The sequence below is a fragment of the Misgurnus anguillicaudatus genome, chromosome 4, assembly GCF_027580225.2.
Source record: "Misgurnus anguillicaudatus chromosome 4, ASM2758022v2, whole genome shotgun sequence".
Lineage (NCBI taxonomy): Eukaryota > Metazoa > Chordata > Actinopteri > Cypriniformes > Cobitidae > Misgurnus > Misgurnus anguillicaudatus.
In genome coordinates, this window is record NC_073340.2 from 37,771,570 (window position 1) to 37,799,171 (window position 27,602).

At 37.6% G+C, this 27,602-nt stretch overlaps 1 protein-coding gene across 9 annotated transcripts; it reads right to left on the minus strand.

The window, feature by feature from the left end:
• Nucleotides 1-27,192, minus strand: rgs7b (regulator of G protein signaling 7b). 9 transcript variants are annotated; one of them, XR_008636968.2, is made up of 20 exons: nucleotides 26,951-27,192; nucleotides 26,738-26,879; nucleotides 25,381-25,496; nucleotides 17,088-17,184; nucleotides 14,217-14,267; nucleotides 13,027-13,133; nucleotides 10,916-10,967; nucleotides 7,859-7,923; nucleotides 7,682-7,758; nucleotides 6,877-6,958; nucleotides 5,716-5,790; nucleotides 5,515-5,613; nucleotides 5,197-5,258; nucleotides 4,973-5,083; nucleotides 4,159-4,284; nucleotides 3,754-3,940; nucleotides 3,240-3,669; nucleotides 2,879-2,913; nucleotides 2,484-2,511; nucleotides 1-1,336 (listed from the first exon to the last, which is right to left on the minus strand). XR_008636968.2 is itself a non-coding variant. In XM_055176353.2 (19 exons), exons 2-17 carry the CDS (start codon nucleotides 25,456-25,458, stop codon nucleotides 2,893-2,895), a joined length of 1,380 nt encoding a protein of 459 aa, XP_055032328.2. In that variant the 5' UTR covers nucleotides 25,459-25,496; nucleotides 26,951-27,190; the 3' UTR covers nucleotides 1-738; nucleotides 2,484-2,511; nucleotides 2,879-2,892. The 9 variants fall into 9 exon arrangements, 3 of the variants coding, with proteins under 3 accessions (XP_055032328.2, XP_055032327.2, XP_073723390.1); XR_008636970.2 differs by lacking the exon at nucleotides 26,738-26,879 and having other exon boundaries at nucleotides 1-738; nucleotides 3,240-3,275; nucleotides 3,580-3,669; nucleotides 26,951-27,190; XR_008636969.2 differs by lacking the exon at nucleotides 26,738-26,879 and having other exon boundaries at nucleotides 3,240-3,275; nucleotides 3,580-3,669; nucleotides 26,951-27,190.
• Between the last annotated feature and the right edge of the window lie 410 nt (nucleotides 27,193-27,602).

The following is a 27,602-nucleotide window of genomic DNA, read 5'->3' on the forward strand; positions in this document are numbered from 1 at the left end:
ATTGTCTCACCTCAGTTCATCTTTTGATCTCATTACAGAACAAATCTCTTAGTTTGTGAAGTTACAGCCAAAGTTGACATTCAATGACATTACATGATCATCAAACATAACCATTCATACATCATCATCATCATCATCCTCATCATCATCATTACTATCATTCAATAACATTCTCACTGATAGTTAAACATCATCATCAGTAAAGGTTTTATATACAGTATTATCATCCATACTGACAAATATTTCTCATTCATTCCTTTACAGACTCTCCATTAACATCCACACAATGTCAACAATTATCATCATTATCATATAAATCTTACCAAAATACATGACTGTCCATATTTAACCATCTGTAAAGAAGTCCATACATTACCAGACACTGTATACATGACCATCCATTATCATTAGTAATCATACATGTACAGCATACAGTACTAATCCATATATGAAGTTATTCATCATACTACTGTCAGCAGTGACTGTCTATAGATCCTAACATTGTGTTTTCATATAGACGAGGAGAAGAAACATTGTGATAGATTCATTTCTTATTGTATATCAAATGCTATTTTCATGTCCAACATGCAGATTTTCCAGGAATTTATGCACAAATGTATATATATAAAAAAAACATATACAGAAAAACTAACATTCTTAAATATAGTAAAAAAATAAATATAAGAGGTGAGAAACAACTTCTGCATCAAGCACTCATTTGACTCTATTACTGTATATCTGTAGTGCAAAAGAGCAAATCAACTATCACATGTTTAGATTTATTTTATACAATTAAACGGTATGTGTTTAAAAAAAATGATTTAGGAAACTATTCAAATATTTGCTGTTATTTTCAAGTGAAACTCAGCATGGAAAAAATCTGATAAAAATTGATCTTTGCACACTCTAGTCTAAAATATTTGTATGTGTTATTTTATTCTTCATCCAACAAATTTATTACGCATAAAAACCTTGTTGATGTGTAATAATTAATCCATAAACACAACACTACATGGAGTCTTGATAACATTAACACTATTCAGTACGAATGGATGAATGACACTGGCAACAAGCTATTGTTTAACTAACTTACTGGTTTATTTTTGTTTAGCATAAAACTCTAAAATCTTTGGTACCTAAAGGTCGCCGGTTTGAGTCTCATGGCTGGCAGGTTGCAATGTACAATATACAAATGCTATATATGTCAGAGGTCGCACGTCTCTGGAGCAACTAGGGGTTAAGTTTCTTGCAGTGGATTCGAACCCGGGTCTCTCACACCAAAGGCATGTGTCTTATCCACTTAAATGTCCAATGTCAAAATCACTGAAAATGCTTGCTACGGATGCAAAAAAATGCAGAACATTAAAGAAATTATTTCATGACAGACAAACATTTCAGAGGCAGCGTGTAAACATAATTAACACAACGCGAGGTGTGAAAACCTTTGATGAGAATTTCTGACTTAGTGTGCAAAGATCTCAAATCTGTAAAGAACCTCCAGACAACATCAGCATTACACAATGCAATGATGCACAAAACAAATCTACATTAAAGGACAAGTTCTGTATTTTACACTTAAAGCCCTGTTTTCAGACTGCTCACGATGAAACGAAACGGTCCCGACCGAAATCTGTACACACGACGCTGGCCAGAGAATTTTCGGGTGTTTGTTCCATCACCTAACACCTCTATAATGGGTCCACAGGTGCACTAAAACAATCCCTCCCAAAATGCATCAAACCCTCGTCCACAAAGACGTGAAACCCAGCGAGTGGCCAGGGGCGCCCACTGATACGCCCACACAAAAATCACAGCAAAAGATGACCTCCAACAGCTGTTTTACCATTCGTTGTTAACTTGTGGACCTATTTTTCCAAACGCCTCACACCCGTACATTCTTCTATTGAGAGCTTGAATAATAGACACTCCAGCCCAGTTGGTGGCGCTAATCCACCTTTGCCAATTGCAAGAATACAAACAAGGTTCCTGGCGCGAAGTAATACCGTACCTCACAACACAACTAATACATGTCAATGGAGTTGGCAAAAACTACGATAAAACCTGTTGGAAAGCATCTTTTGCAGCGATTTCCGTGTGAGCACACCAGTGAACACTCCTGACCACTCGCTGAGTTTCACGTCTTTGTAAATGAAAGTTTAATGCATTTCAGGAAGGACCGCTCCCGTGCACCCACACACACATTCCAGAGGTGGGAGGCCACAGAACAAACACCCGAAAACTCTCAGGCCAGCACCACATGTCAAAACTCCAGTCAAAACCGTTCCACCTCATCACAAACAATCTGAAAACAGGGCATCAAGTGCAAAATACAGAACTTGTCCTTTAAATGTATGTAAATTAAAAAAAAATGTTGTGTGATATGCAATGACATATTCTGATGTTAATAACAACAACAGACAGCAGATTAATGAATAGACTCAAGTAAAAGTGTAAAGTAATGTAAATATGATGATATGAATCACCTCCATTAATGACGAATCCTAACAGCATCTGAGAGAGAAACAAACACAAATCAATAACACATCACATTATATTATATTACTAGGAAAACACAAAGCTCTGTTTCTGCTGTTATTTGGTCATTTATCATTTCAGAGCCCAAGGACATAAATAACAATCATTGATTTAGATATAGCAGTAAATATAAAAGAAAATAAGAAATATTAAAGTCACTTAATAAAACTATAAATACATTATACTGTATATATGTGAAGAAATATTTCCTATGAGAATGATGTGTAGTTAAAACCATAAAACAAAAGAAATACAGAAAGAAACTCAAGATATCTCCAGAATAAAACTGTTCCTGGATTTTCATTCATTTCCCGATAAGAATTAAACAAGAGGAAAATCTCACCTGACATTCAGACTCTAGAAAAGATTCTTGCTTTTCTGTAAAAAACAAAGAGAAAGATGTTCAGTACAAAAACACAACTACAGTATAAAAAGATTAAAGGATTACTTAAACTACAATACACACATACACGCAAAGAATACATACAAAGAATGATGCTGTATTAGTTTATTCATATGAAACACTGTCATGTAAAAAACTAAACTCATATTGAGCACGTCTGTCAAAGTCTATAAGAGACGGAGTAAAATGTGTCGCTCCACTTGAATGGATACAGAATGAAATCTTTGTCTGGATGAAGGCCAATCACTTGCAACTGACCCGACAATACAACACAACTTATTCACAGTAAAACAAAACTTACCACAGTAAATCAGCTTCAGTGATTCCTGTTACACAACTTCAAAACAAAATTGACAGCAAAGAATAAAAAAAACACAGAGCAACAAGTGCAGGACAGAAGAGATGAATACAAAAACCAACATGATATATAGTTCACTGTCTGTATACACACACACACACACACACACACACACACACACACACACACACACACACACACACACACACACAAACACAGACACATGATATAAAACAAAATAACAGCGTGAAGAATGAGAAAACTGTAAGATGACATGATGTGATTGTGTGTTGTGTTGTGCTGCAGGTTAGATGTGAGTTTCCAGGCGTTTAAGAGTTTTTACCTTTTTCTTAGCTTGCAGAAGTTCTTGATAAACATTAGATCTGATGAATCGACTGTATGAATCACTCTTCATGAGTTTATAGATGTGCTCCTGATGAAGAATCAAAGCGTAGAAACTCCTCAGACAGCATGAAACCATCAATCAAATATAAACTGTTGTACTGTACAAGCAGACCTGAGCGTCTTCAAAAGCGTAGCGACCAGGATCTTTAACATTCTGTGTGGTTTTTTCATAACTCTTGGAGTCCACGTTGATCGCGCTCGGAGCTCCGGTCGCAAGAAACTCATCCCAAATCTCCTGCACCCTCGTGGGCACCTCACGATTCGCCCGCTTCTTTAGTTCCTGAACAGCCAACCAAAACCTGTAGAGAAAATACAAAAATACATCCAGTAATACAGACACACAAACCCCAGAACAGAAAAGAGTACACAACACTAAAGGAGAGATAAAATGAAGGTGAAGATGTACCGTACGTCTGTAATGTTGATCTATATAACAGTCAACAGAGGGAGCTGTCGAGTCTATAAAACATCTTACATTATCTCACACATGACAAACAAACACATGTGATGAGATTACCTCAGATTCTCTGAACTGAACTCAGATTCAAGAAACTTCAAGAACTGTTCCCTCCCGAGCGGATCGTTCAATACTTCATCAAACCCAAAAGCCCAGCGCTTTACCCTCTGCTGTCCGGGTTCTTTACTGAAACACACAGAAGACAATCATCAGTTTCTGAGGAGGATGATGATGATGTATAAAGTGTCCTGTCATGTTTGATGATGTTTAATTAATTCAATGTCAACTATAACAGCACTGTCACATCATTTACTCTACTGACATCGATTGATTCTCATTCAGAGATTAAAAACAGAAACACAAGCTGCATTTCCATTACCCGTTATATTGCACAAATTGACACTGCAAAAAAAATGACTAACTAACCCTTGTCTATGTATACTGTGTTAGACTTGATGAGATTAGTTCTAGTGCACTTATGCGTTGCTTTAATTGCTTCTATTCTTACCTCATTTGCAAGTCACTTTGGATAAAAGCATGAAAAAGCATCTGCTAAATGACTAAATGTAAATGAAACTAATGGAAACTGATACACAATGTTTCCAAACACACACAGAAATGTTGGCATATGTGGTTTACAGGGACAACTCCATAGACACAATATATTGTATCTTTCACAATTGTATTTAATCTATGAAACACCTATTTAGTTTGTTTATTAAGCCGTTCAGTTCACAGTTACACTTTCTGTGTTTATATCATAATAAACATGTCATTATACACTACACTATTAATCCCGGTAAACCCCATATATACACACACACACACACACACACACACACACACACACACACACACACACACACACACACACCTAGCCTCAAGTTCCCACAATGTGGTGTCATCAGAGATCCAGGGGTTTGAAGGTTCTGGTGATGTGAAAATCGGGTCATATTCAATATACTGTTCTGAAAAACTTAACAAACTACACACAGACAAACAGACAGACAGAGAGAAAGAGAGAGAGAGAGTGAGGGGGGGGTCTTTAAATATTTAGGTGTAAAAATATGGAGAAAGTTAACTGTGTATTTTACTCACCTTTCTGCAACTTTGGACATTTTTAACCGATGTCTGTCTAACTGCACCTGCCAATACTGTATCTGAAAGAGAAAGAGCGAGCGCGAGATCAGATCTAAATAAAATCTGAGAATAAAGCTGTGATTGTGTAGTAGTGTTAATCTGTGTAGTGTTTATCAGCCCATTAAAACACTCATCAAGATTTCATATGATAGTAAAGTGTTAACTAAAAAATGTGTTCTCATAAATAAGTAAGCAGCTCTTCTCTGTGTCATATCTTATCATAAGTGTGTGTGTGTGTGTGTGTGTGTGTGTGTGTGTGTGTGTGTGTGTGTGTACCTGGTTGCGCAGTTCTTCTTCTGTGGGTTCTTTAATTTCAGGTGCTGCAGTGTGAGTTGGGCTGTGACTGCGAATGTCATTCTGAAGACCATATACTGACTGCAGAGAGAGAGAATTCACATGATCAGACCTCTCAATCCTGAAATTCTCCCTATTTGTTTAATATTTGGTTTTTTTAGTTTGTTTTTTGTGCATGTCTACCTTCCGTGTTTTGTGAGGTTGTTTCATGCGGGAAGATTTCTTTATGTCTGCTTCTGTTGTATTTACACAACCAGGCTAAAATGCACACATACACACACAGACACACACACACAGAAAGAAAGAAAGAAAGAAAGAAAGAAAGAAAGAAAGAAAGAGAGAGAGAGATAGATATAATGGCTCCTGTATGTTGTTGTTCTGTACAGTTTCATGCATTTGTCCATTAATATCTTCATGTGCAGAAGAAAACCTTTTACATCAGATGAAGTCAGAGAGCTGTAGATGCTCAGAATGACACAATGATCAAAGATTACATTCAAATTAATGTAATTAAAACAAAAATACATCATAATATAATACCTAATGCTGAGTTTAAATATTTTATTTCAACACAAATACAGTATTTTATTTTCTAAATACATGTGAAATGGTAAATGGACTGCATTTATATAGCGCTTTCATAGACCAGTGGCCATCTAAAGCGCTTTAAAAGGTTGCCTCAGATTCACCCATTCACTCGCACATTCTCTCGCACATTCACTCACACATTCACTCGCACATTCACTCGCACATTCACTCGCACATTCACACACAGACGGCGGTGTCATCCATGCAAGGCATCATCCAGCTCGTCGGGAGCAGCTGGAGTTAGATGTCTGAATCAAGGACACCTCGACACTTGATCAGGGATTGAAACTGAGCCATTCAGTGAAATATCACCATTAGACTGAAATTTGTCTGAACTTTTCAACTTCATCTGAGAGCACGAGCACAGAAATCTGCTTGTTAGTATGCGGGTACTTAATTTGAGTTCTCTTTTACAGTATACTGCACTTTAATATGAATCAAGCACGTCCCGGTCTTCCCATCCTGTCATCTGCACAGATATATGCAGGTATATAGAATATACTTTATTCTTCCATTACTGGGAAATTAGTTTTGGACATCACTCAACATGATACCACATCCAATTAATAAATACAACACTTTCTCAAAAATGAACTACAAAATCTCAGTTAAACTCTCTATTTAAAATTTTACAGCGCTAGGCACAAAGGAATTTTTATACGGGTTAGATTAAACCTTTCTCCAGAAGTTAAAATTTGCATTTAAATACATTTATCTTCAATACTGCCCAATCCTGATCATGTTATTCAAACTCACCACGGGTCTGTGAACATCCCAGAACGCTCTTTCTTGACTGTCCAGAATCTTCCGCTCGATTTTGTCTCGTTTCTTGTCCACTCTACAGGAGAGAGAGAGAGAGAGAGAGAGAGAGAGAGAGAGGTTAGGGTTAGGTTTACATTTGTGTCTCTTTATATCGGTTCAACAATTTCTCGCACAGTTCAGTCAACTCTGCGTTGTGTGTATAGAACTGAACAACTAGTTGTTGATGTTGAATCAGGGAAATGTTGTAATATTACTTAGGTTAAAATTGTGGCTGTGTCTGAAATAGCTCCCTATAATAGTGCACTATTTGAGGCAAAATCCATTTTTAGTGGTGTCCAAAATCATAGTGGACATTACTGAGTGCACTCATTCAACTCCACAATGCACAACAATGAGGGTACAAGTGATGTACACTCACAACTAGCTGCTACTCGTCCACCGAGGTTGAATTCTCACGTCTTGGCAGATGATGACGTCTGAACTGCAGCGCTTCCGGTGTCTGAATTCCCTCACTCGTTTTCATTCACTCATTCGAGTGCATTATATTAGTAGACTAATGTAGGGAATAGTGAATGAGGGTATAAGGCGCTATTTCAGACACGGCAAATGAATGCTAACCATGTGTGACGAGCGAACGTTGCTATAGTAACCTCTGCGTGTCAATCATCAGAGTTTCAGGAGTGAGTCATTTAGAGGATTCACTCCTCCATTTAAATGTTTGTCACCTCTAAAACTTTATAGTGTGTACAGTGTGTGCCAGCCAATATGACATCAGCTGATCTGAGATGTGTTTTCTTACTTTGCTTGTGCTTCTGCTTGCATAAATATAAACTCCCATTTTCGTGCAAAAGCTCTCTGTAATCGTGCCAAACTCTCCTGCAACACATTTAGCCCTACATGTGACTTTAGTTCATACATTCTGTTTATTCAAACACTGACAATGAGATCTTATTCATCTCAGAAAAGAGACGCTTACCGCTTCATAATCAGCCAATTCCAGACGAGCCTTATTTTGCATTGTTCGTTTACACAGATACACAGCTGGAGAGAGAGAGAGAAAGAAAGAGAGAGATGTGTGTCAGCAAGACAAATATAAGACACACACAGTTTGAACTGACATATTTATTATGAGGGCATTCTTAATGCATTATGATGCAAGTATAATGTTTTCATATTCATCTGATAAATAGGATGGCACAGTGGCACAGTCTCTTCACAGTAATAGCGTTTCTCCATTGCATATTACCCCATGGTTTGGTTTGGGTCAGGTCGGGTCAGCTCATCGTGTCCTTATATTTGCGCTGCCTACTGCTGTGACATCATACAAGTGAGAGCATTGTTGTATATCCCCATACATTCATATATTTCTCAGTTTGCCACAAAATTAAAATTGACCACCACAAATAGATGTTTGCACATCGCGCTTATCACTACGTTTGTCTCACATGACAGTTTTTGTTCAAACACCATTGGTGTCAGTCGACGAGCTCCACTGAGCCTCATTTAAGTTGCATTTAAGCATATTTGCGAACTTGCGCATCGTGAATGTGCTGCCACAAACTGCAAGTCATGAAAAAACTGTCATGGTGTTCCTGATTCTCAACCTGTGAATGTTTTTCATCGCTAAAAGGGAGTTTGGGAACTTACAGCAAAGCACAGATGACAACATGTTTACCCGAGACAGTAAGCTAGCACTAAAGGTAAAGCTAATAGCAATGACGCTGTAGTGACCATTCTCTCAGACCAATCTGTGATCTACAGTGTTTTCACATCATGTTTCAGCTCGGGTCACTTGGAACCCCGACCAAAGTGGTACTAAATAAAAGATTGGGTACTAGGTACTGCACTTAGTGGAACAGCTCCCAAAAGTAAGCTTACCCGACCCAAACTGTGGGGTACTATGCAATGGAAAAGCGCCATAAGAATCAATCAATCAATCAATCACTTTATTGTCACATGGTACAAGTACCAGTGAAATTATCCATCAACCTGTCCATACATACAATACATAAACTTACAAGGGGGTAGACAGAACAGGTCGACAGGGCATTAGGAAGAAATACAGCATTACATGAGGGAGGGGAGGAGAAAAAAAACAAACCCCCAGACTATGCTCCAAAGGGAGTACAGTCTGGGAACAGGGAAAAAACACCTCAGCAACATAAGCACATAGTACACCTTACAACATGAACAACACACAAACTTGCAACATGTTAGGGGGGGAATGGGGGTTGGAGATAGCCCAGCAAGGCAAGGAGCCATCCGGTCCTGCAGCCATATTCGGCGCTGGTCACAGACCCGTCTGTCAGGCTGGGGGGTACAAAGTGGCGAAGGCAAAGGATTCGGGTACTGGGTGGTGAGTGCATATATATATATATATATATATATAGTTTGTGTGTGTGTGTAGGCCTTGAGAGAGTCGCTTCGCCCAGCATCCAAATCTCGGTGCCTCAGTCCGCAGGATGTTAAAGCGTACACATAGCAAATTGCCATGGAGACAACCTTGATCAGGTCCAAACAGAGTCAACAATCATCAGGTGTATGTGAGAGAGGGGTAAGGGAATGCAAGAGCGTCTCACTGCAGTGCTCTTCCGGGGGAGTTGTTGTTCCAGCAGCGGCCTTGATAAGGTGGGCCAAAAGCAAATTAGATTGAAATTATTTGGTCTTGGGGCAAGTAGCCGCATTCCTTTACACAACTACTCTCTAAGTCCATTCTGGTCCATCAGCTTTTTCAAATCCGTGAGCATCTCCTTGATGTTATCCATATTGCGGGTCATTTCCAAGTTGTTATCCAAAATGCGGTTAATAGTCCCAGCCTGAGTGCTGACCGCTTTGCCCACTGCTTCAATCGTAACGGGCCGCTTTTTTGGGCTTTGGGCAGCTGTCACTGTCGTCTTAATTTCTCGATAAACCAGGTCAAAGCCTAATCCAGTCAGCAAGCCCCATGTTATCATGGTTCCGAATAGGTAGATATCTTCAATGTCCTCCACGGAAAGAGCCGCCAGACACACGACCCACCACCTCTCCCATGCGTCCATCGTGTAGCCAGCTGCGAATGTTCCGGCAGGGCAGACAGGTTCCCCTGAACCCAAGCTTCTCGTCAAGAAGATGGTGTCAATTGCGTTGAGAGACCAGTTGATCAAATCCATGATTTTTAGTTTCGAGAGCAGTGCGGAGAGAGTCTCTCAAAGTTAAGAAGCAGGACCGTGCAGAGATCATTGGAGGGGCAGGTGCTCAAAAGTATAAAAAGGGCACTTTGGTCATCCATGGGTAAAAGGGGTGGTGATCAGGCACCCTTTGCATGGATTTACTCCAAATACAAAAGCATCCTCAAAGATTAACTTCTCCCAAACATCCAAGAACAGTTTGATGACGAACAATGCATTTTCCAGTATGATGGAGCACCTTGTCATAAGTGAAAACTATAGTAAGTGATAACTTAGCGGCTCAGAGAACTCAAAATTTAAAGTGCATGGCAGGAAACTCCTCAGACCTTAATCCCATTGAGAACTTGTGGTGAATCCTCCAGTCCAAGCATTGATTATGCAAGAATGGGCTGACATAAGTAAGAAGTTGATTGACTGCATGCCAGGGCGAACTGCAGAGGTCTTGAAAAAGAAGAAGGGCCAACACTGCAAATATTGACTCTGTGTGCATAAACTACATGTGTGTGTGTGGGGGGGGTGTAAATGTGGTTTATGGAGACATGAATAGTGTATAATGACAATGTTAACTATGCTATAACCATGGTTTACAAGGACACAGGAAGTGTCCCCATAAACTGAAATGCTAAAAAAAACATATTAAATGGTAGTTTTTCATAGATTAAAGACTCTTGTGACATTGGGGGTTAGGGATTGGGGTAGGTTAGGGGAATAGAATATAACAGTTTGTACAGTAGAAAATGCATTGCGTACATGGAAATGTCCCTGTAAACCATGTATGCCTGACTGTGTGTGCGTGTGCGTGTGTGTGTGTGTGTGTGTGTGTGTGTGTGCGTGCGTGTCTGTGTGTCTATGAGTTTGATGTTTACCATAATCTGTGTTCTCTGGTTCCCAGCAGTTTGATGGCCAGAAGTATGGAGTCTGACACAAACAGAGAAGAGGAACAGTGAATGATGGGTAAATCTGTGTTTTAAGGTTCAGGTGAATGTTACTTGTGCCACCTCACAGTGATTTGGTGATGAGAGATGTAATATCAGATATTATAATTAAATCATTTAAACAGATGAAACAAAACACATTTTTTAAGTTCTAAAGTTCAGCCTGACCTGCAGGCGCGGAGCTATGGGCGGGCCTGGGCGGGCCTGGGCCCGCCCAGATTGACAGCTGGCCCGCCCAATCAGAAATGTAAAAAATACTACTCTGTATAGTTAGACATGTATACTACTTTATGTGGTGTAATTTATCTATTGCATGTTATGTTAAAAACAGTAAAATTATAAGTAAGCCTGATAACTATTTAAAAACTATTAAAGCAGTTGAATAGTATTTTGAATAACAACACGTTATAAATATGTGCTGCGCGCTTTCCTCTCAATAACATAAACACACAACACATATGACAGCCGGGTAAAAAATAGAAAGAAAACATCTGATCATAGTGATGTTGTTTGATATAGCGATATAGCAGCACTATAAGTCACGCCACGTTTATTGCTACACTTTATACAATATAGCCTATTGCTTTTAAAACAACAAATAGCCTATCATAACAACCTATAAGCCTACTGTGTAATTGAGACATTAATTTAAGAAATGCATTAAAGCAGAAAGACGTAGGCTGCGGAAATATAGTGGGTTCACTTCAATCCACACCACAAACGTTCTTGGTTTGCTTCTTATTTATTAAATCGAGGCAATTGTTTGATCAAACATTGATTAATATTAAGATACAATTTATACAAAACGAAATTCACTTTAAAGAAAGTCTTTCTACAAAACAAACCTCGCAAAATCGCTTGCCCGACGTCCATTACGGGCTATGGCGAATTCCTGTCGGGCTAAAAAAAATGATGCGCCTTGGCCGTCGGGCGGAGGAAAAAATATTGTAATGTGTTTGCATTCTCTCAGATTTAGTTAGGTAATTATGTTGTATGTAATTCGGCGTCATCTTGTTAGCCATTACTATCATCACTAACAAGTGAAACTGTCAGAAAATGAAGTGAAAGCATTAAATCCATTATTCCTTTCGTTCACGTCTGATATGCGCGCTCCTCGGCTCCGCTCTTCACGAGTAGGCTTGCTCTTGTGCTCATCAAAAAGTATATTAAATGTTTTAAATATACTCAAATCCAAGGCACTCGAGTGAGAAAAATATTAAAAAGCCTTTAATACACTGGGCTACATACAAAATTAAAAGGTAGATCTACGCGTTTCGGCTTACGCCTTCATCAGGATACACGGCGTAAGCCGAAACGCGTAGATCTACCTTTTAATTTTGTATGTAGCCCAGTGTATTAAAGGCTTTTTAATATTTTTCTCACTCGAGTGCCTTGGATTTGTGTATATTTAGTATATTATTGCCTCTTAACGTCCAAAGAGCACCAGTGTTTGTTACAAAGAAGACCAGTGTAGCACGCTCTGCTATTTCTCATATATATTAAATGTTTATTTATTTGTCATTTCGTTTAACCCCAGAGTCTAACATTATTCTAGCAATTCCCTTTTTCTTTCTTTATTTAGTAAGTTAACTTAAATATGTGAGAACGAAAATATATTTTTAGTGATTTGCATGAAGAGAATATGATGTTAGAAGCTTCATTTTAAGCATTTAGTAGCCGTATTTATTTAAACACTTTAACAGGTTATTTAAAAAAGTATAAGGTTTTTTGGGGTTCATTTATATTTCCTGTCACTGTGTGCCTGTTCTTTTTTGTAGGCTATGAGAGCCCAATTTTTTTTTACCAAAAAGGCTTAATAAATGTCACGTTGCATTACAATTTAAAGTATCAATAATGTCAAAAATGTGACGTGCAGTTCGGGTGTGTGTGTGTATGCTGTTTAAATTAGTGTTCTGAAGTTTTGACGAATTTTATAGACTTGTTATAGTTTCTTATTCAAAAGTGACACCCATAGATTCAGGCCCACCCGGACTTAATCCATGCCCACCCATATGTCACGTTCTGCATCCGCCACTGCTGACCTGAAAACGGTAGAAGGTTCCATCATCCTTGAGTGTAAGAACGTGATCTGATATTGGGAAGAAATAACCGTGTGCTGCCATCAGAGTCCCTAGATGAAGAGCCTCCACTGTAACACACACAAACACAAAATACTTCTGCATGTTCTTCATCCTACGCATGTGCACACACACACACACACACACACACACACAAACACACACACAAACACACACACACACGCGTGCTCACACAAACATGCACACATGCACACAAACTCTAGACTACTCAGGTAAGACTGCTTTAGTTGATGAGATTTGTTGAGTGTTGCTTTTTCAAATGCATGTTATAAACAACTCAAACTTACAGTGATTATAAGGACTTTCTGCTGATCAAAGAGCCATGTTTCATAAAAGAGCTGTGCATAATACGGCATTGCAATTCAGAATCGATATTGGACAGGTATATAAGTCTGTGTCGCTTATATAATTTACACCCCTACTATTCATGAAAGCCGCACATACATCTGTTTTAAATGACAGCCACACACTGATGCCCCATTAACGGCTCATGTCTTTGGATTGGTCGAATAAGGACTCCATGTATATACAGTATAAACCTATGGCTGACACACGACGCCAATGTTTACCGCATACATGTGCTGCTTTTGAGAATACGCATAAGAGACTGACATTTTCATGAAATAAAGGTTGAATCCATGTAGTCACAGACTTTTTTAATGATGTCTTTACTGCATGAAAGTTGGGAGTTCCTTAAAACTCAAGGCCCGCGGGCCAAATCCGACCCACCCCTTTATTTTATGTGGCCCACAACAGCTTACATATTATTTTCTTGTTATCATAAGTATTATTTTTGCAGGGTTTTATGCATTTCATTTTTGTGGCCATCAAAAAAATAATAATTAAATTATACACAGATTTTAATGTATAATTTATTTTATTATTAAAATAATCTGTTGCACAATTGCATACACTTTCACAGGTTAAGTATTATTTGAGTTATTACTAAACCATATGTAGTCAATTGCAAAGGTAAATATTCCATGTTATAAAAGAGATACCTTCATATAGTCTTACAAATACAACTGGCCCTTTGAGAGCAAACGTAATACTAATGTGGTCCAGGATCAAATTGAGTTTGACACCCCTGATGAGAAAATGATCATTTATCAAACAAGTATTGAGATATTTACCTTGATCTTCAATGTTCAGATTTTTCTGCATCCACTGTACAATATCAGATCCTGAGAAACACAAAAGACACAAACTTACTAAATGATACACAAAACACTTAAGTCTGCACACACAACAGTGAATATTCAGCATATTGTTTACAGCTGTCATTAACATCACAGTGCTCATGGTTGATCAAATCACAAATCAGATCACTGTTTATCACCTGAATCTTCTGCATTTACAGTTATGATGAGCAGGTGTAAAAATGTTGTTCAGTGCATAAGGGGCAGACAAAAGATTTTGGACCGTATGAGCTCAAATCAAGCATGACAGGTTTAGTGTCTAAAGCTCAGCATTCATACACAGCTCATCTGGATGATGATGCCTCATTACTACTACAGCAAATACAGCCGGATGACTGCTTGTAAAGTGGGTTTTTGGGACACCTGGTGTTTGAGATTGTTACGTGAGAGGAAAAACCCCAGAGGCTGCGAGAGACGACTGCATCTGCGCACACAGAGCGTCTGCAGGGATGAAGTCAAAATAAGAGCGTGCTGGTTTTAATTTAGAGATCAGACACCTCAGAGTCCTGATAAGACCAGTGAAGGACAATCTCAACAATAACACAACACATCTCAGCTTTAGTGTCTCTCAGCTGGAGAAAGCTCTGAAACCAATAACAGAATGTGACAAAAATAATTTAAAGGCTCATTTAACACAAACATGGTTTTTGAGATGTTAACAGATCACTGTGTGTGTTTATATGTTGCACATGAGGATGGAAGATAACAACACACATTACTTATAAATGTAACACCATCCCTGCTGGAAAAACCAGCATACTAGCACCAGCCCAGCAAGACCAGCATTTGCTGTGTTTTGGTGCTGGGTACCACCAGCTAAACCAGCACCAAACAGGCATGGACCAGGATAGACCAGCATGGGAATTATGCTGGTCCATGCTGGTTTTTCCAGCAGGAATGTTAATGGGGTTTACACAACAAACGCAAAGTCCCTGACTCTAGATTACTCGCGGGATTTAACTTTGTGTCATGAATATTTTCAACTTGTGCGAACAGACATTTGAGGGGAATAGCGCTTGTTTTCGCATCAATCATGCCGCCCAATTCGCATCATTCACGTCGCCCTACGCAAGTTCACATCTATTCACGTCTTTGCATTGAATTTGTATGTTATCTACTCTCGCAAATTCCAAACAGTCATAACACAACATAGCCAAAACACAGCTGGAAATAAAACAGATGTAATATACAAGCCAATACATTAGCTACGACTTCAAAGATCAAAACATCACAAATCAGATCAAAGATTATCACATCTAAACACTCACATGACATATAATTTACATGTGATGAACAAATGTCAAATACAGTGACAACACAACTGTCAGCTGATCATAACACAACAACACAATGACACAATGTGCTTGCAACGCACTGGACAAGTATTTGCATCAGTATCTGGAATGTGTTTTTTATCTTTTAATGATCACACTGAGATTATTATGATTATAAATTTGTTTTATTATTTATTTATTTTTGTCAATCCTCCTAATGGGTTCGTCTGTGTTTCTTGTTTAATGCATTGTTTTTGTTTATCTATCTGTGCAATAAAGTATTACTATCACATTGAGAGCAGCAGGTCCATATGGATCTCTCTCACTTCACACACACACACAAACATACACAACACATGCACACTATTGAATTTGTGTATTGTATAGACATATGTTGGTAGTGCGGTGGTAAAAGTTTCTCAGTGTTTTAATGAAGATGATTATGTAAGATACTTGATTATATAACCAGAGCATCAGGCAGAGATCATCTGAAGAGGATTTAACTCTTTCTTATCCACTCAGATGTTATGAATCTTTAAATTTGCTGATTTTCTCTTTGTGAAGTGACCCGAGAACCGACTAGTCTTATCATAAACATATTCATACAAACATTACAACTCTGTCATCATTTCTTCTCCCCCATGTTGATCCAAATGCTGTTACTTTGTCTATGGACCAAAATGAATGAAAAAAAGAAAATGAAATGAAATGTAGATGTTAGTTTAATGCTCATATGAAACACCAGAAGCTGTATTTACAAAAGGAGATATCAGTGTGTGTTTATTCAATGCGGTGACCTCTCTTCAAAGACTCGATCTCATCTTTGTTTGTCTTCATTCACTGGTGTGCTTTCTGTCTGATGGTTCCCTCATTAGTGTGCACATCAGGACTCTTTCTCTGTGGAGCGTTCAGCTCATCTCTGTTATCAGTGTCTAACCGTGTGTCTCCATCATCAGTAACAGGACTATTAAAAGGCTTCTGATTCTGATGGGCTTTCTCAAGAGGTGGGCAGTATCTCACATCACAATATGAGTACATTTATAATACAGCTCGAGTGAATATCACAATACAGATATTTTTGATGGAAACTCTGTGTGCAAGAAATATTGATTATTAATATTCATATCAAACAACATCCTTTTAAGAAATACACTTCACTTCATTTCATTTCATTACACAAGTCAGACTATTTATAACAAATGATTGAAAAATCTTGTGTCTTAATCTCTTTTACATAAATGTCTGGAAATGATGTGTTGCGTTGTGACATTGTTTTCATAATGGTTAGCGTATTAACCCTCCATTATTTTTATTAAAAATGTCCAGACAGGATGATTTTACAGTAATGAGTATGGGATTTGTATTGGCTTTGTAGTAAAGAAATTAAGCAGGTTTAATTGTCATGAAAATGTCACAATGAAAAATCCTATACTTTATTTAAAACATTAGTTTTGATTTCTTTCTAAATTGAAATATGAGGCATAATTTCTTTAAACCATATAAAATAAGTATTTTTTAGTTTCACTCATACCTGAAAACACGCTGGGAATCTTGGACAGAAAACTCTTGACTGTACGGATGGGAATCCCGCTCTTCTCATCCTGCATGCGAGCGATGATGTCTTCCATCTTAAAAACACACAAGAGATCAGCTTCATGTCTGGAATAATTACATGCTTTATAATTAACATCTTATTCTGTGTAATTAAAACTTAATTTCTGTGTGATCAAACATACGGTCATACTCACATTTACTCCTCACACTTGACAGCTTAAACTCCCTCTTACACCCCTTTCAGACCACCAGCGACTTTCTCTAAATCTGGTTGTCATAAATAAATGAGTAGCGTCCACTACAGTAGCTGACGAGAGACGGATAACGTGAACTCCACTGCTTCGCTTTCATTGGTACTTGTAACTTTGTGGCGTTGCTGCACATGCCCACTTCCTGACGCCAACGATCACTTTCGCTCATAACGCAGGAAGTCCCAAGCTTCCATTGAAATGAATGAGATCATGTTGCTCTGCTACTGCTAGTCGCTGGCGGTCTGAACAAGGCATTAACCTGCTGTTTACCAGCATACACTCCTACTGCTCTTTAAACAGTTTTTAACCCATACGGCCAAAAATATGTTTTAAATATATGCTAAATACATTTTGTAAAGAGTAAAGCTTAATTAAACATATTTTACATTTGAAAATATATTTAGTTTTAACATTTATATATTAACATATATTTCAAAATGTTTTTCAGTGGTAACAAATACATTTCTTATTTTACAACCCATACGGCAAAAAATACATTTTACACAAAATATAAAAGCATAAATCGTAAAAGTATGTATAAAATATACAGTTTTAAGTATATTTTTGCAGTTGAAAATATATTTAATTTTAATATTTTCAAAGCTGTTATATTTACAGGTTTGTAACATACAGAGTTTTTTCCAATGCGACGTGAATATAAATGCTTTAAAATATAATTTAAAATATAAAACAAAATGGCCAAATATATATTGGTGAAAAATACATTTTTGAAATCATATTTCAAAATAGATTTTAGCAAATTGTTATATTGGCATCCGTATTTTGATTTCTTTTGTTTTTGGGGACATTTCAATTCTTGTTTCATGAATGAAGTCTTACTGAACTGCAAACATGGGATTCATAGTTTCTAAAAGCTCTGACACCTCCCAGTCATTCACAAAATCTGTTTACCTCTCAAAACTAAACTAACCAGACCAACAAAATTAGGCAAACATCATTTCATTATAAAAAATATTCATCAAACCAGATAATAATTCACAGAAACAAACACAAAATCTATCTTCTCTTGTTGCAAGTGAACCTCTATTAAAAGTCTTCTTGTTGTTTTTTATTATAATGTAGTTTTTCATCAGAACCGAACCAACCCAGAAGCTTACAAGAGAAGAGAAGTACTGTAGATATAAGGAGGAAAGGTTGTTCATGATCTCAGGTTCAACCAACTACTGTCCATCTCCATTACTATCCATCCCACGTGGGAACTCATGTGTTATATTACACATTAAATGGGTCTTTTATCAAGTTACAAACGCTAAAAGCATCTGTTTGCAACTACTGTCGATGACGATACAGCGTCCAGCATAGAAACATCCACCAATATCTACTGTAACACCGCTGTCATTGTGTGAAAAGAGAAAACTAGAGCAAACAGACAAATAGCTCAGACAGAACCAGATGTTCTCATTCAACCTCATCATCACTTAACAAACCTCGAGATGACTAGATTTAAAAACCCTTCCCACATGACATTGACTCTTCCTCCATAGAGACAGCTTGTGCTAATTCACTCTCATGTCAGCTGAATCATTGAAAACCAGGCTGATGTGAAAATAAATACTGAAGAAGAGCACAACAGGACACATATGAGAGAAAATGTATGACCTCGCTTTCTGTGGATATCTATAATGACTGCTGATGCGGTTGACTTCAGACAAACATCTGTGCAGAGACTGTACACCCCGAGCTACAAGAATCCAAAAAACACAATATAGAGAAAACTAGATATCAATGTGAACCCTGAAACAAACTAAACATAAAGCTCAAGACATGGGGAAATAAACACACACACACACACATACACAATTGTGTCTTTCATTACTGCTGTGAGCCTGTTAGTGCTATTTACATTTCATCTCATTCAAACATCCAAACAGAATAGAGACCGAGAGAATTTGATATTTTTATATATAACGTGTATATCATGTATGTTTTTGTCACATTGCTAGGCGGTACGTTGTGGGTTCTGAGTGTGAGTATTTCTTCTAATGGGTCTGCAGTGTTAATGTAATATGATAATGAAAGGTTTTATATGGAAAAGGTCCCTGCTGTTTCTCTATAATGTCCACATAATCAGTTCACTTTGTGTTAAGTGTAGTTAATGGTATAATAGTAAAGGCTATTTCTCTGTTTCTTCACAGACTGTTATTGTGGTACAGTTGTTCTTTCTAGTGTTGTCACCTTATAATAAAAGCTTAATTTATTGTGAATGAGGGCTTAAATGTAGATCTGGAATAAAGTCACAGAGACTTTTGTGTGGCCTTTTTTTGTATTTAAGAGCTTGACAGTTTCATATGATATATGGGAACAATAGTCTTCTCCATTTGTGATCCACAGAGGACTGAAGGTCATGAAGTTTTGGAACGACACTATGATTCAGTCATGCACTGATTGTTGGAGATAGTGTAGATGTATTCTCTTCCACATGAGTCAAACTCAGCAGTGTTAAACAACATAAAGAGTCCAAGCATTTTCTTCTGTAATGTAATGAAACAGTAAAGGTCGGCTTGTCTAAGTGAAAAAGAAAACTCGGTTAAAGGATCATGAAATACTAGATGTTAATAGAGGAGGTTGTGGTGCACATCATAGACAGAAAACAGTGTTAGCATCCGTTCATTTTAAGAGATGGAGAAAACTGGGTCATTTCATATTCTGGGTTTAAAATCTACATTATAAAACAGGCAGTTCTGGTTCTTCATTCTGATTGGTTGAAACACGTTCTAAGCTGTGATAAAATACCCCAGTAACCCCACGGTTCAGACCACATTACATTAGTATCACTGCGCCACTGTTGCTGCGTACTGATTTATGAAATTAAACACCACATGCTTTAATCATATTTTAATTTTTTATCAATTGCACAATTACTGGCGATATCCAGATAAATGTCAATAAACATTGTTGAGTTATCTCGTCAATTAAGAGAAAACGCTTCCCTGAGAATTTTTTCCCCCTAATTCATATTTCTGCTATTATCCACTAGTGTTGATCTTACACAACTTAAACACTGACACATTCACTCAACACTAAAAACTCTAAAAGTTCTGAATCTGATCTCTAACAAAAGTTCTTCACAAAAATTGAATTATCTCAGCATTTTGCTAAAATTTTGATAGGTGTTTAGAGAACAAATGAAGGTAGGATGAAAGTTTTTATTTTAAAGCGGAGGGTCTGTTCTTTCATTTGATATATGTTTATTTAAAGAACATTTTTCTGGAAGGCATTAACGTTAAACTAAAACTGAGTGGCAACTTTTTTTAAAAATCCTGCTATGCATATGAGGTAACCGTTTTATAAAAGCAATAAGTCCCATGAAGCAGTGGTGTCGTGACTAACAACGCCCCTTAGCTGTTATAAAATGCACTGGTATCCCACTGCTTCGAGGGGCTTATTGCTTTATTGTATCACAAGTTGGCGATGTACTATGAGTGATAGAGTGATAACTCGTCTCTGTCTCATAATTATTATCAAATATAATTGTAAAGCATTGTTTTTGTAAATATGATTTGTCTTACATTGTACGGAGTCACTTTAAGAGTATAATTCAAATTTTAACAAAAATAACAATACATTTTAATACTGACTGTGTGTGTGTGTGTGTGTGTGTGTGTGTGTTTCTTCCCATAACCTTGATCTTAAGCTTTAACAGATACCAAACTTAGCACAACCTGTACACAAACACACAAAAAGACAAAGAGTTTGATTGAACCGTAGACTGTAAAAAAATGTTCTTGACGTGTCCTTAATGTCCTTGACGTCACCCTTAGGTTTATGAAGAGGTTTTTGAAGCCAATAGTTGGCGGGACTTCACCGCGCATCTCTCGTGGATAACCAAAAATGGGTAAAGAGGTGGAATGTGTGTGAAGCTGAAATGGCTGGTTGCTGAAACCACACCCACCTAGCTTGACTGTAGTGACAGCAGTGGCAGTTCACCCGTCACTAAAGTGGCCACACCCTTAATTATGCAGAACTTTAAGGCTTAATATTATTTAAACGGATGAGTAACAAAACAATTCATCCCCTCACAGTTGAGATGATGGGCAAATTTAGCAATATAGACCAAAAACACTTTTTGTACCAGGCTGTAAACATAATATTTTCTACTGTAAAGTTGGCCATTTTTAACATGGGGGTCTATGGGAATTGACTCCCTTTTGGAGCCTCAAGCGGTCAGTCGATGAATTGCAGTTTAAATCACTTCTGCATTGGCTTCATCAGACAGATCAGAAGGTTGCCCCTCGGTTTGAACTCAATATTGCACAGATTTTAATCAGGCTGACACACTTTATCAGTGTGTAGTATATAGTCAGCACTTTAATATCAACACTTATTAGATATCAAGGTTAATTTGATTGTCACAGATGAAGATAATCACTAATGATAGTTAATGAATGTTGCTTGTGTCATTGAGATAAATAAACGCTCAAGTCTGACCCATTCCTTCAGTTTAATACGTCTGTCTGCAGCTCAACACGAGTAAACACTTAAGACAACATGTACCTGCTTCATTAAACCAGATTAGTCCCACATAATACAGTATTTAATTGGCTTTCTGATTGAATATGCATGACTGTCTTTGTACTGGAGTGTGTTTGATGTATGATTCCTCCAGCTGAGAGTATTAATGATTCAATCTTTTTCAAAACGATTGGGAGGAAAAAATCAATTCTGTTTCCCATAAAGTCCTGCTGAGCTTCCCAGACAAACCGAACCGGCCACTGCTCTTCTTTCTGTTCTGTCACGCTGGTGAATGATCTCTGATAGCGATGAGCTCCCTGATCTCTGCTTCAGACATTTCTCATCATGAATGTTGATCTGTGTTTAAATCTCTGTGTCAAACAGCTGAACCATAACACGTGTGTCCTCATTTCGACACGCACCTTACGCCAATGTTTCTGATGCTTCTTCACACAAAAAATACTATAGTTAATGCTAATGCGAGGGTGTTTTCTTATACAGCGTCTATGGAAGGCAGAGTAAATTTGACATTGTTCTCTCTTTTGCCCATCGGTTTTAAGGACATTTCATTGTGTGATGGCATAAATGACATAATTTGCTTGTGTTGTGTTAGGAAGTCATATGAAGTGACTGTCTTTCTTGTCATTTTTAAATTTTCCTCATCTCCTTCTAATCCTCTGTAAAGTGAAATGAGACAGCGTTGTCCAGCCAGTCCATGATTTATAATCTGATACACAAACACGTGTGTTGGACTTCACACAGGACTGCTGGAGCGATACAGTACAAAGGAAACTGTGGACTCTCGCGGTCGGTCTCTGCAGCCCAGCGTGAAGTCAAACACACTTTTTTGGGCACACGTGAATGTGTATTTTTGCTGCTGCTCGATAATGAGTGCAGCACAAAGCTTTGTGTGCTCGTCGTTTACTAATTATGATCTGAAAAATATTTTATGAGGCGATTTTAAAAGGGTGGCTTGTATGCATATCTTGAAACAGCGTGAAACTATATTTGTGCAATGTGCGCATGTCAAATGTTCAAATCTGATTTGAAACTTGTGCCATATAAAACACACACATCAATCTCATCACATACATTATTAAGGTTCATGTAAACACTAGTACAGGATTTATCAATCAAAATGATTTCATTCCGATGGAGGCAAAAGGTGTCCATGGTTGTCATTTAACACCCATATTCTACACCCAATCTACAATTTTTACATAAATACACACATATGCACACAAGTACACAATTATATCCATACAAAAACACAAAATCCTCACATTTAAATTGGACAACTTTTAAAAGATTTCAGGGTAAAAATATTACCTGATATCATACATTAAATACTTCTGATAGTACTGGTAGTGGTCTTGTTTTACTAATTATTCAAACACGACTTTTCACAATTGTCTGGTGAAACATGAATTAAAGGAGCTTTGGTTCTGCTTTATCAATCATTAACCACAGAGACAAATCACAAGAGCAAACACAAATCTTGTGTGACACCAGAGAAAGTGTGTTTAAAGAAATGAGACACATCAGCTTTATAACATAAATAATCCACCTGTCACTCATCTAACACTATTAATGTCCTCCAGACAGAAACATACAGCAGGTTAACTGCTCATGAAGCCCATCAATTATTCAGAGCTTTTGCTCATTTCTGTTCTTGTAGCCATATTTACAATCCTTGTGAAGATAATACAAGAGTGATCTGTCTTAATATGAGAAGTTACTTTCTGCTCACAAATTATCAATCAACAATATTTCTTACTAATAATGTGACCGGCCAACAGGTTGCAGGACTTAAACTAAAAGTAGAGAGTGTTGCACTGATGAGTTAAGAGTTCAAATCCACAAATGCTTTAACTTTTCTGCATGGGAAAGAAGTCAGTCAACCCAAAAGAGCTACACAGAGCAACTTACTTACAAAACCACCTACAAACATGCTGACACAATAGTCCAAAAGTGGATGAAGGCGCTCACCTACACACACAGCATCAGTGATGATGAGCCATTAGAGCACAAACATCATCCTGTAGGAGACACTTAACACAACTAGAGTCAAATCACTCAACCGGTTAGTGACCTACAGTTCTGCCCTGTGTACCAAACACAGAGTTTATCTCATCAGGTGGTAGAAGATGAGGGGGAATAAAGGAATGTTCACATTATAACTACAAAAAGTATAGTTTTAAAAATTGTTTTATTTTAAAGAGAATAGCGGAGTTTTCACCACAACGGTAAGGATACAATGAACGGTAACGTTGCGATCACTTTCTAGGCAATTTATTTTCCCAACTGATGAACGATAAACCATTGACTGCCAATCAAATCTATTTGAACTTTAAGTGCACATGCATTTGAAAAGACACAGTAAAGAAGCTCATTGTTTAGGTCTATAACATAAAATGACCTCAAATATCCAGTGATCCAACTGATGCAGTTGTTGTGAAATTCAAAACATTCTTCCTGAACCCATTTTTCAAAATTCAGTTAGTGTGTACTGTTGCTGTTACACCATAAATAATACCTGTAAAGCTCAAAGTTCACTGCCAGGCGATATATTTTCTTTAACCTTCCCCTTTCAAAGCCTACAAGAACGGCCGGTTTGGACTACAGCTCTCTACTTCCTGCTTTAATGACGTCACTAGAACAGTTTTTTGACTAAACTCCGCCCACAGGAATAAGTCAGTCGTCAGCTAAGCTCAAACGGCTCTGCTAAGCTTAGCTGTTGTCGAATCACAACACAGTAAACAAACTACAGAATCAGAACTCGTGACGTATTTCTGAAGGAGGGACTTCATAGAACAAGCAAGACATCAGCCTGTTTTGAGGAGAGTGATAACAGCGCTATACAGATAAGTTGTGATAAATTGTGTGAAAAATAATGCGTTTTTTAAAACGTGAAATATGAACACATGTTATATTGCACATTGTAATTCACAAGTTCACCTGTCCATTCAATCTTAAATGAACAAATAGTAAAACGACAATGGCTTGCCGTCCGAGGAGGGAACACGAGCCGCGGCTCAAGCTCGGAGTTTAAAAGACCTAAACCTGTCCTGATGCACATTGAATGGTCATATAATAAATCACCAACATTCATTTTTGTTGAAAAACATCTTTTTTTCCAGCCTTTAATACACATCAGCTGTCAGAGAGACTAAAAAAACCCATTGTGAGACTCCTACAGGTATCTGAAAAATCATCAACTCTACAAGACACATATAAGTTTATTATTGAACTAAAATGTTCCTGAATGTAAATTCTAAGACCATAAATACAAGTAACTAGATGACCTGATCTCCTGTGACAAGATAAGAGAAGTCTCTCACTCATAAAACAGCCTAGAAACACCTCACACGAATCCCTAATGACAGCCAGCGGAAATAAAAGCTGCAGAAATTAAATCAGTCTGCAGTCAATTTCGCGCCTGATTTCCATTTCAAGCCCATCATCTATGCAGGACTGTGTATTAGTGGCAGACCTGCTGCTGTTTACAGGTACTCAAGAATAATACATGACAATCACTGCACTTACTTTCCTGTAGACCAGCATGTTAGGAGCCTCATCAGTAACACCATTGCTGCTCGGACCGCATGTGCTCGGCTGTGCCATCACTAAACCAGAAGAGCAAGACCTCCGGCAGGAAACTCCTAAAGTACAAACAGACAGAGAGAGAGATAACAGCACAATACATTACAGTGTCTACATATCATAATATAAGAGAAAACCAATCTGACTTGACTTAAAGGTACTGTAGTGTGCGCAATTTTTAAAAATGCTAACTTTAGCCTACTAGCACTGAAATCACAATCCCAACCTCCATATCTGTTGTGTACACGACGTAGTAGTTTGCTTGTAATTTTGAAAACGTAAATATCATTACACTAATTCGTAAAGGTACACAAACTACATAAGCAACACAATGTTCTGATAGAGAGTCATAGAGTCAAACAGCTGAAACATTAGCTGCCTTTCCAAAAGAAACACTGCAACCCTTTCAGACCCATTGCTTCCCATCTCGTGAAAAAGCAATAAAGTTACCGATGTTAATTTAGGTTTTTGCTCTTTGCTGATCCAGGCGTTTTTTGTCGCTGTTGTTTCAAACATTTTTATTTGAAACAACAGGTGCCACTTGTCAATTCAGCAGGAACGTTTTGCCTGCCATTCTCCCTCTGTTTACAGAGCGGAGGACGTATGATGTCTGCATTAACAGGGTGCGCAGTAGTATGCAAAAACAAGTTATTATTTTATTTGGTCCGAGGGCAATAATTGGTTATACATTTATTCAGGGTTCCCACACATTATTTAACTTTAAATTCAAGGACCTTTTAAGGACTTTCCAGGTCCAATACCCTCAACTTCAAGGACTAAATGTGAGGACACATTTCAAGTAAGAGCAAGGTTACATTGTGTTATCTTTTAAGATACATTGTTACAGTTCTCTTTTGAGGGAACTTGCACTGCAACACTGCGAAGACACTTTGGGGACGCCTCCAGGGAAGGGAGACGCAGCGTCTCGTTCCCTTCTCAGGGAACAACAGTTACATACGTAACCCGAGACGTTTTCATGTATCAAACACAACTATGCAAAAAAGCATTTTGTTATGAATCAACATTCACATACAGAAGATATAAACATTTAAAGCGAACAGTTTAGCATGTGTGCTTAAGAATTTTTATGATATTATCCTACACTACACAGGGAATAATATGGATTTTTTTCCAGAAAACTTTTACACTATATATACTTTGTTTTATTTGTACTTTTTATTTACTTTTATTTGTACAATACTAATTTCATACTAAATAAAGCACACTTAAATTGACATTGAGAGAGAAAGAGATGAGAAGCTGTCATACATTAGTGATAATAACATTTGAACAAAAATACCTTTAAAACATCACTGCAACACTCAATCTCTTACAATACAACATACTGACACGGAGTCCTTCACAAGACACAAAACACCTCGATATTCGTGATGAATCTGAGGTGATTTCTGATGAAGATCTTTGGATGTGAACCTCTCGGACTGATGAGGATGAAATGAAGGTGTTCAGCGATTTCATCCCGTATCAGGCGTCGAATAAAAGCGTAATTTACCTCACACAATGTCGCGCGCGACGCTCCTCTCTCCGCGTTTAGTCGCGCAGGGCAGTTTGTCAGCTGGGAGTCGAGGTAAATTGGTGATTATTCATTGGTAAGAATGAGTATTTACCCCTCGGTATGACAACTAGTGATGTGCTTTCCTCCAGTGAGCGGCTGCGCGCACATCTCACAACTAGAGCGTGAACGCGCAGCGGTCCGCGGCCAATCACAGGCGCGCTCATGCTGTCAAGACCCGCCGCAGTTTTTGTCACCATACACACAGTGGGCTATGTTTAATAATTCACTTAAAATCTAGCATCAAGAAAAAGTCTATTGGGTCACAATATGACCGGTTTTTTTTCTTCATTTTTCTGCACTTTAAACCTTGCATTTAAAGTGTATTTATAAATAATTAATGTAACCCTAATATAAAAAGCGTCATTTGATCTGAATAAAATCACACAGTTTAAAAGATTAGATTAAATTTATTCTAATTTTTTAAAAATATTTTTATACTAAATAAAATACATTTTTTACATACATTAGCTATGTCATCTGTCAGCTAGTGGCCTGACTGCCTGAGTGAGATACAAATGAACTATACAGTATAAGTGTTAATTAATCTCAAGTATAATGACAAGCTTTTAAAGTTTATAGGATTTCCATG

What these genes read in the sequence shown, in the direction of transcription:
- rgs7b (XM_055176353.2), bottom strand. Translation starts at nt 25,458, where the DNA reads ATGGCACAGCCGAGCACATGCGGTCCGAGCAGCAATGGTGTTACTGAT. An exon ending in GGGATGTTCACAGACCCGTG is followed by an intron (nt 5,791 to 6,876) that starts GTGAGTTTGAAT and finishes TGTGCATTTTAG; the next exon opens with CCTGGTTGTGTAAATACAAC. An exon ending in ATGTCCAAAGTTGCAGAAAG is followed by an intron (nt 5,084 to 5,196) that starts GTGAGTAAAATA and finishes GTCTGTGTGTAG; the next exon opens with TTTGTTAAGTTTTTCAGAAC.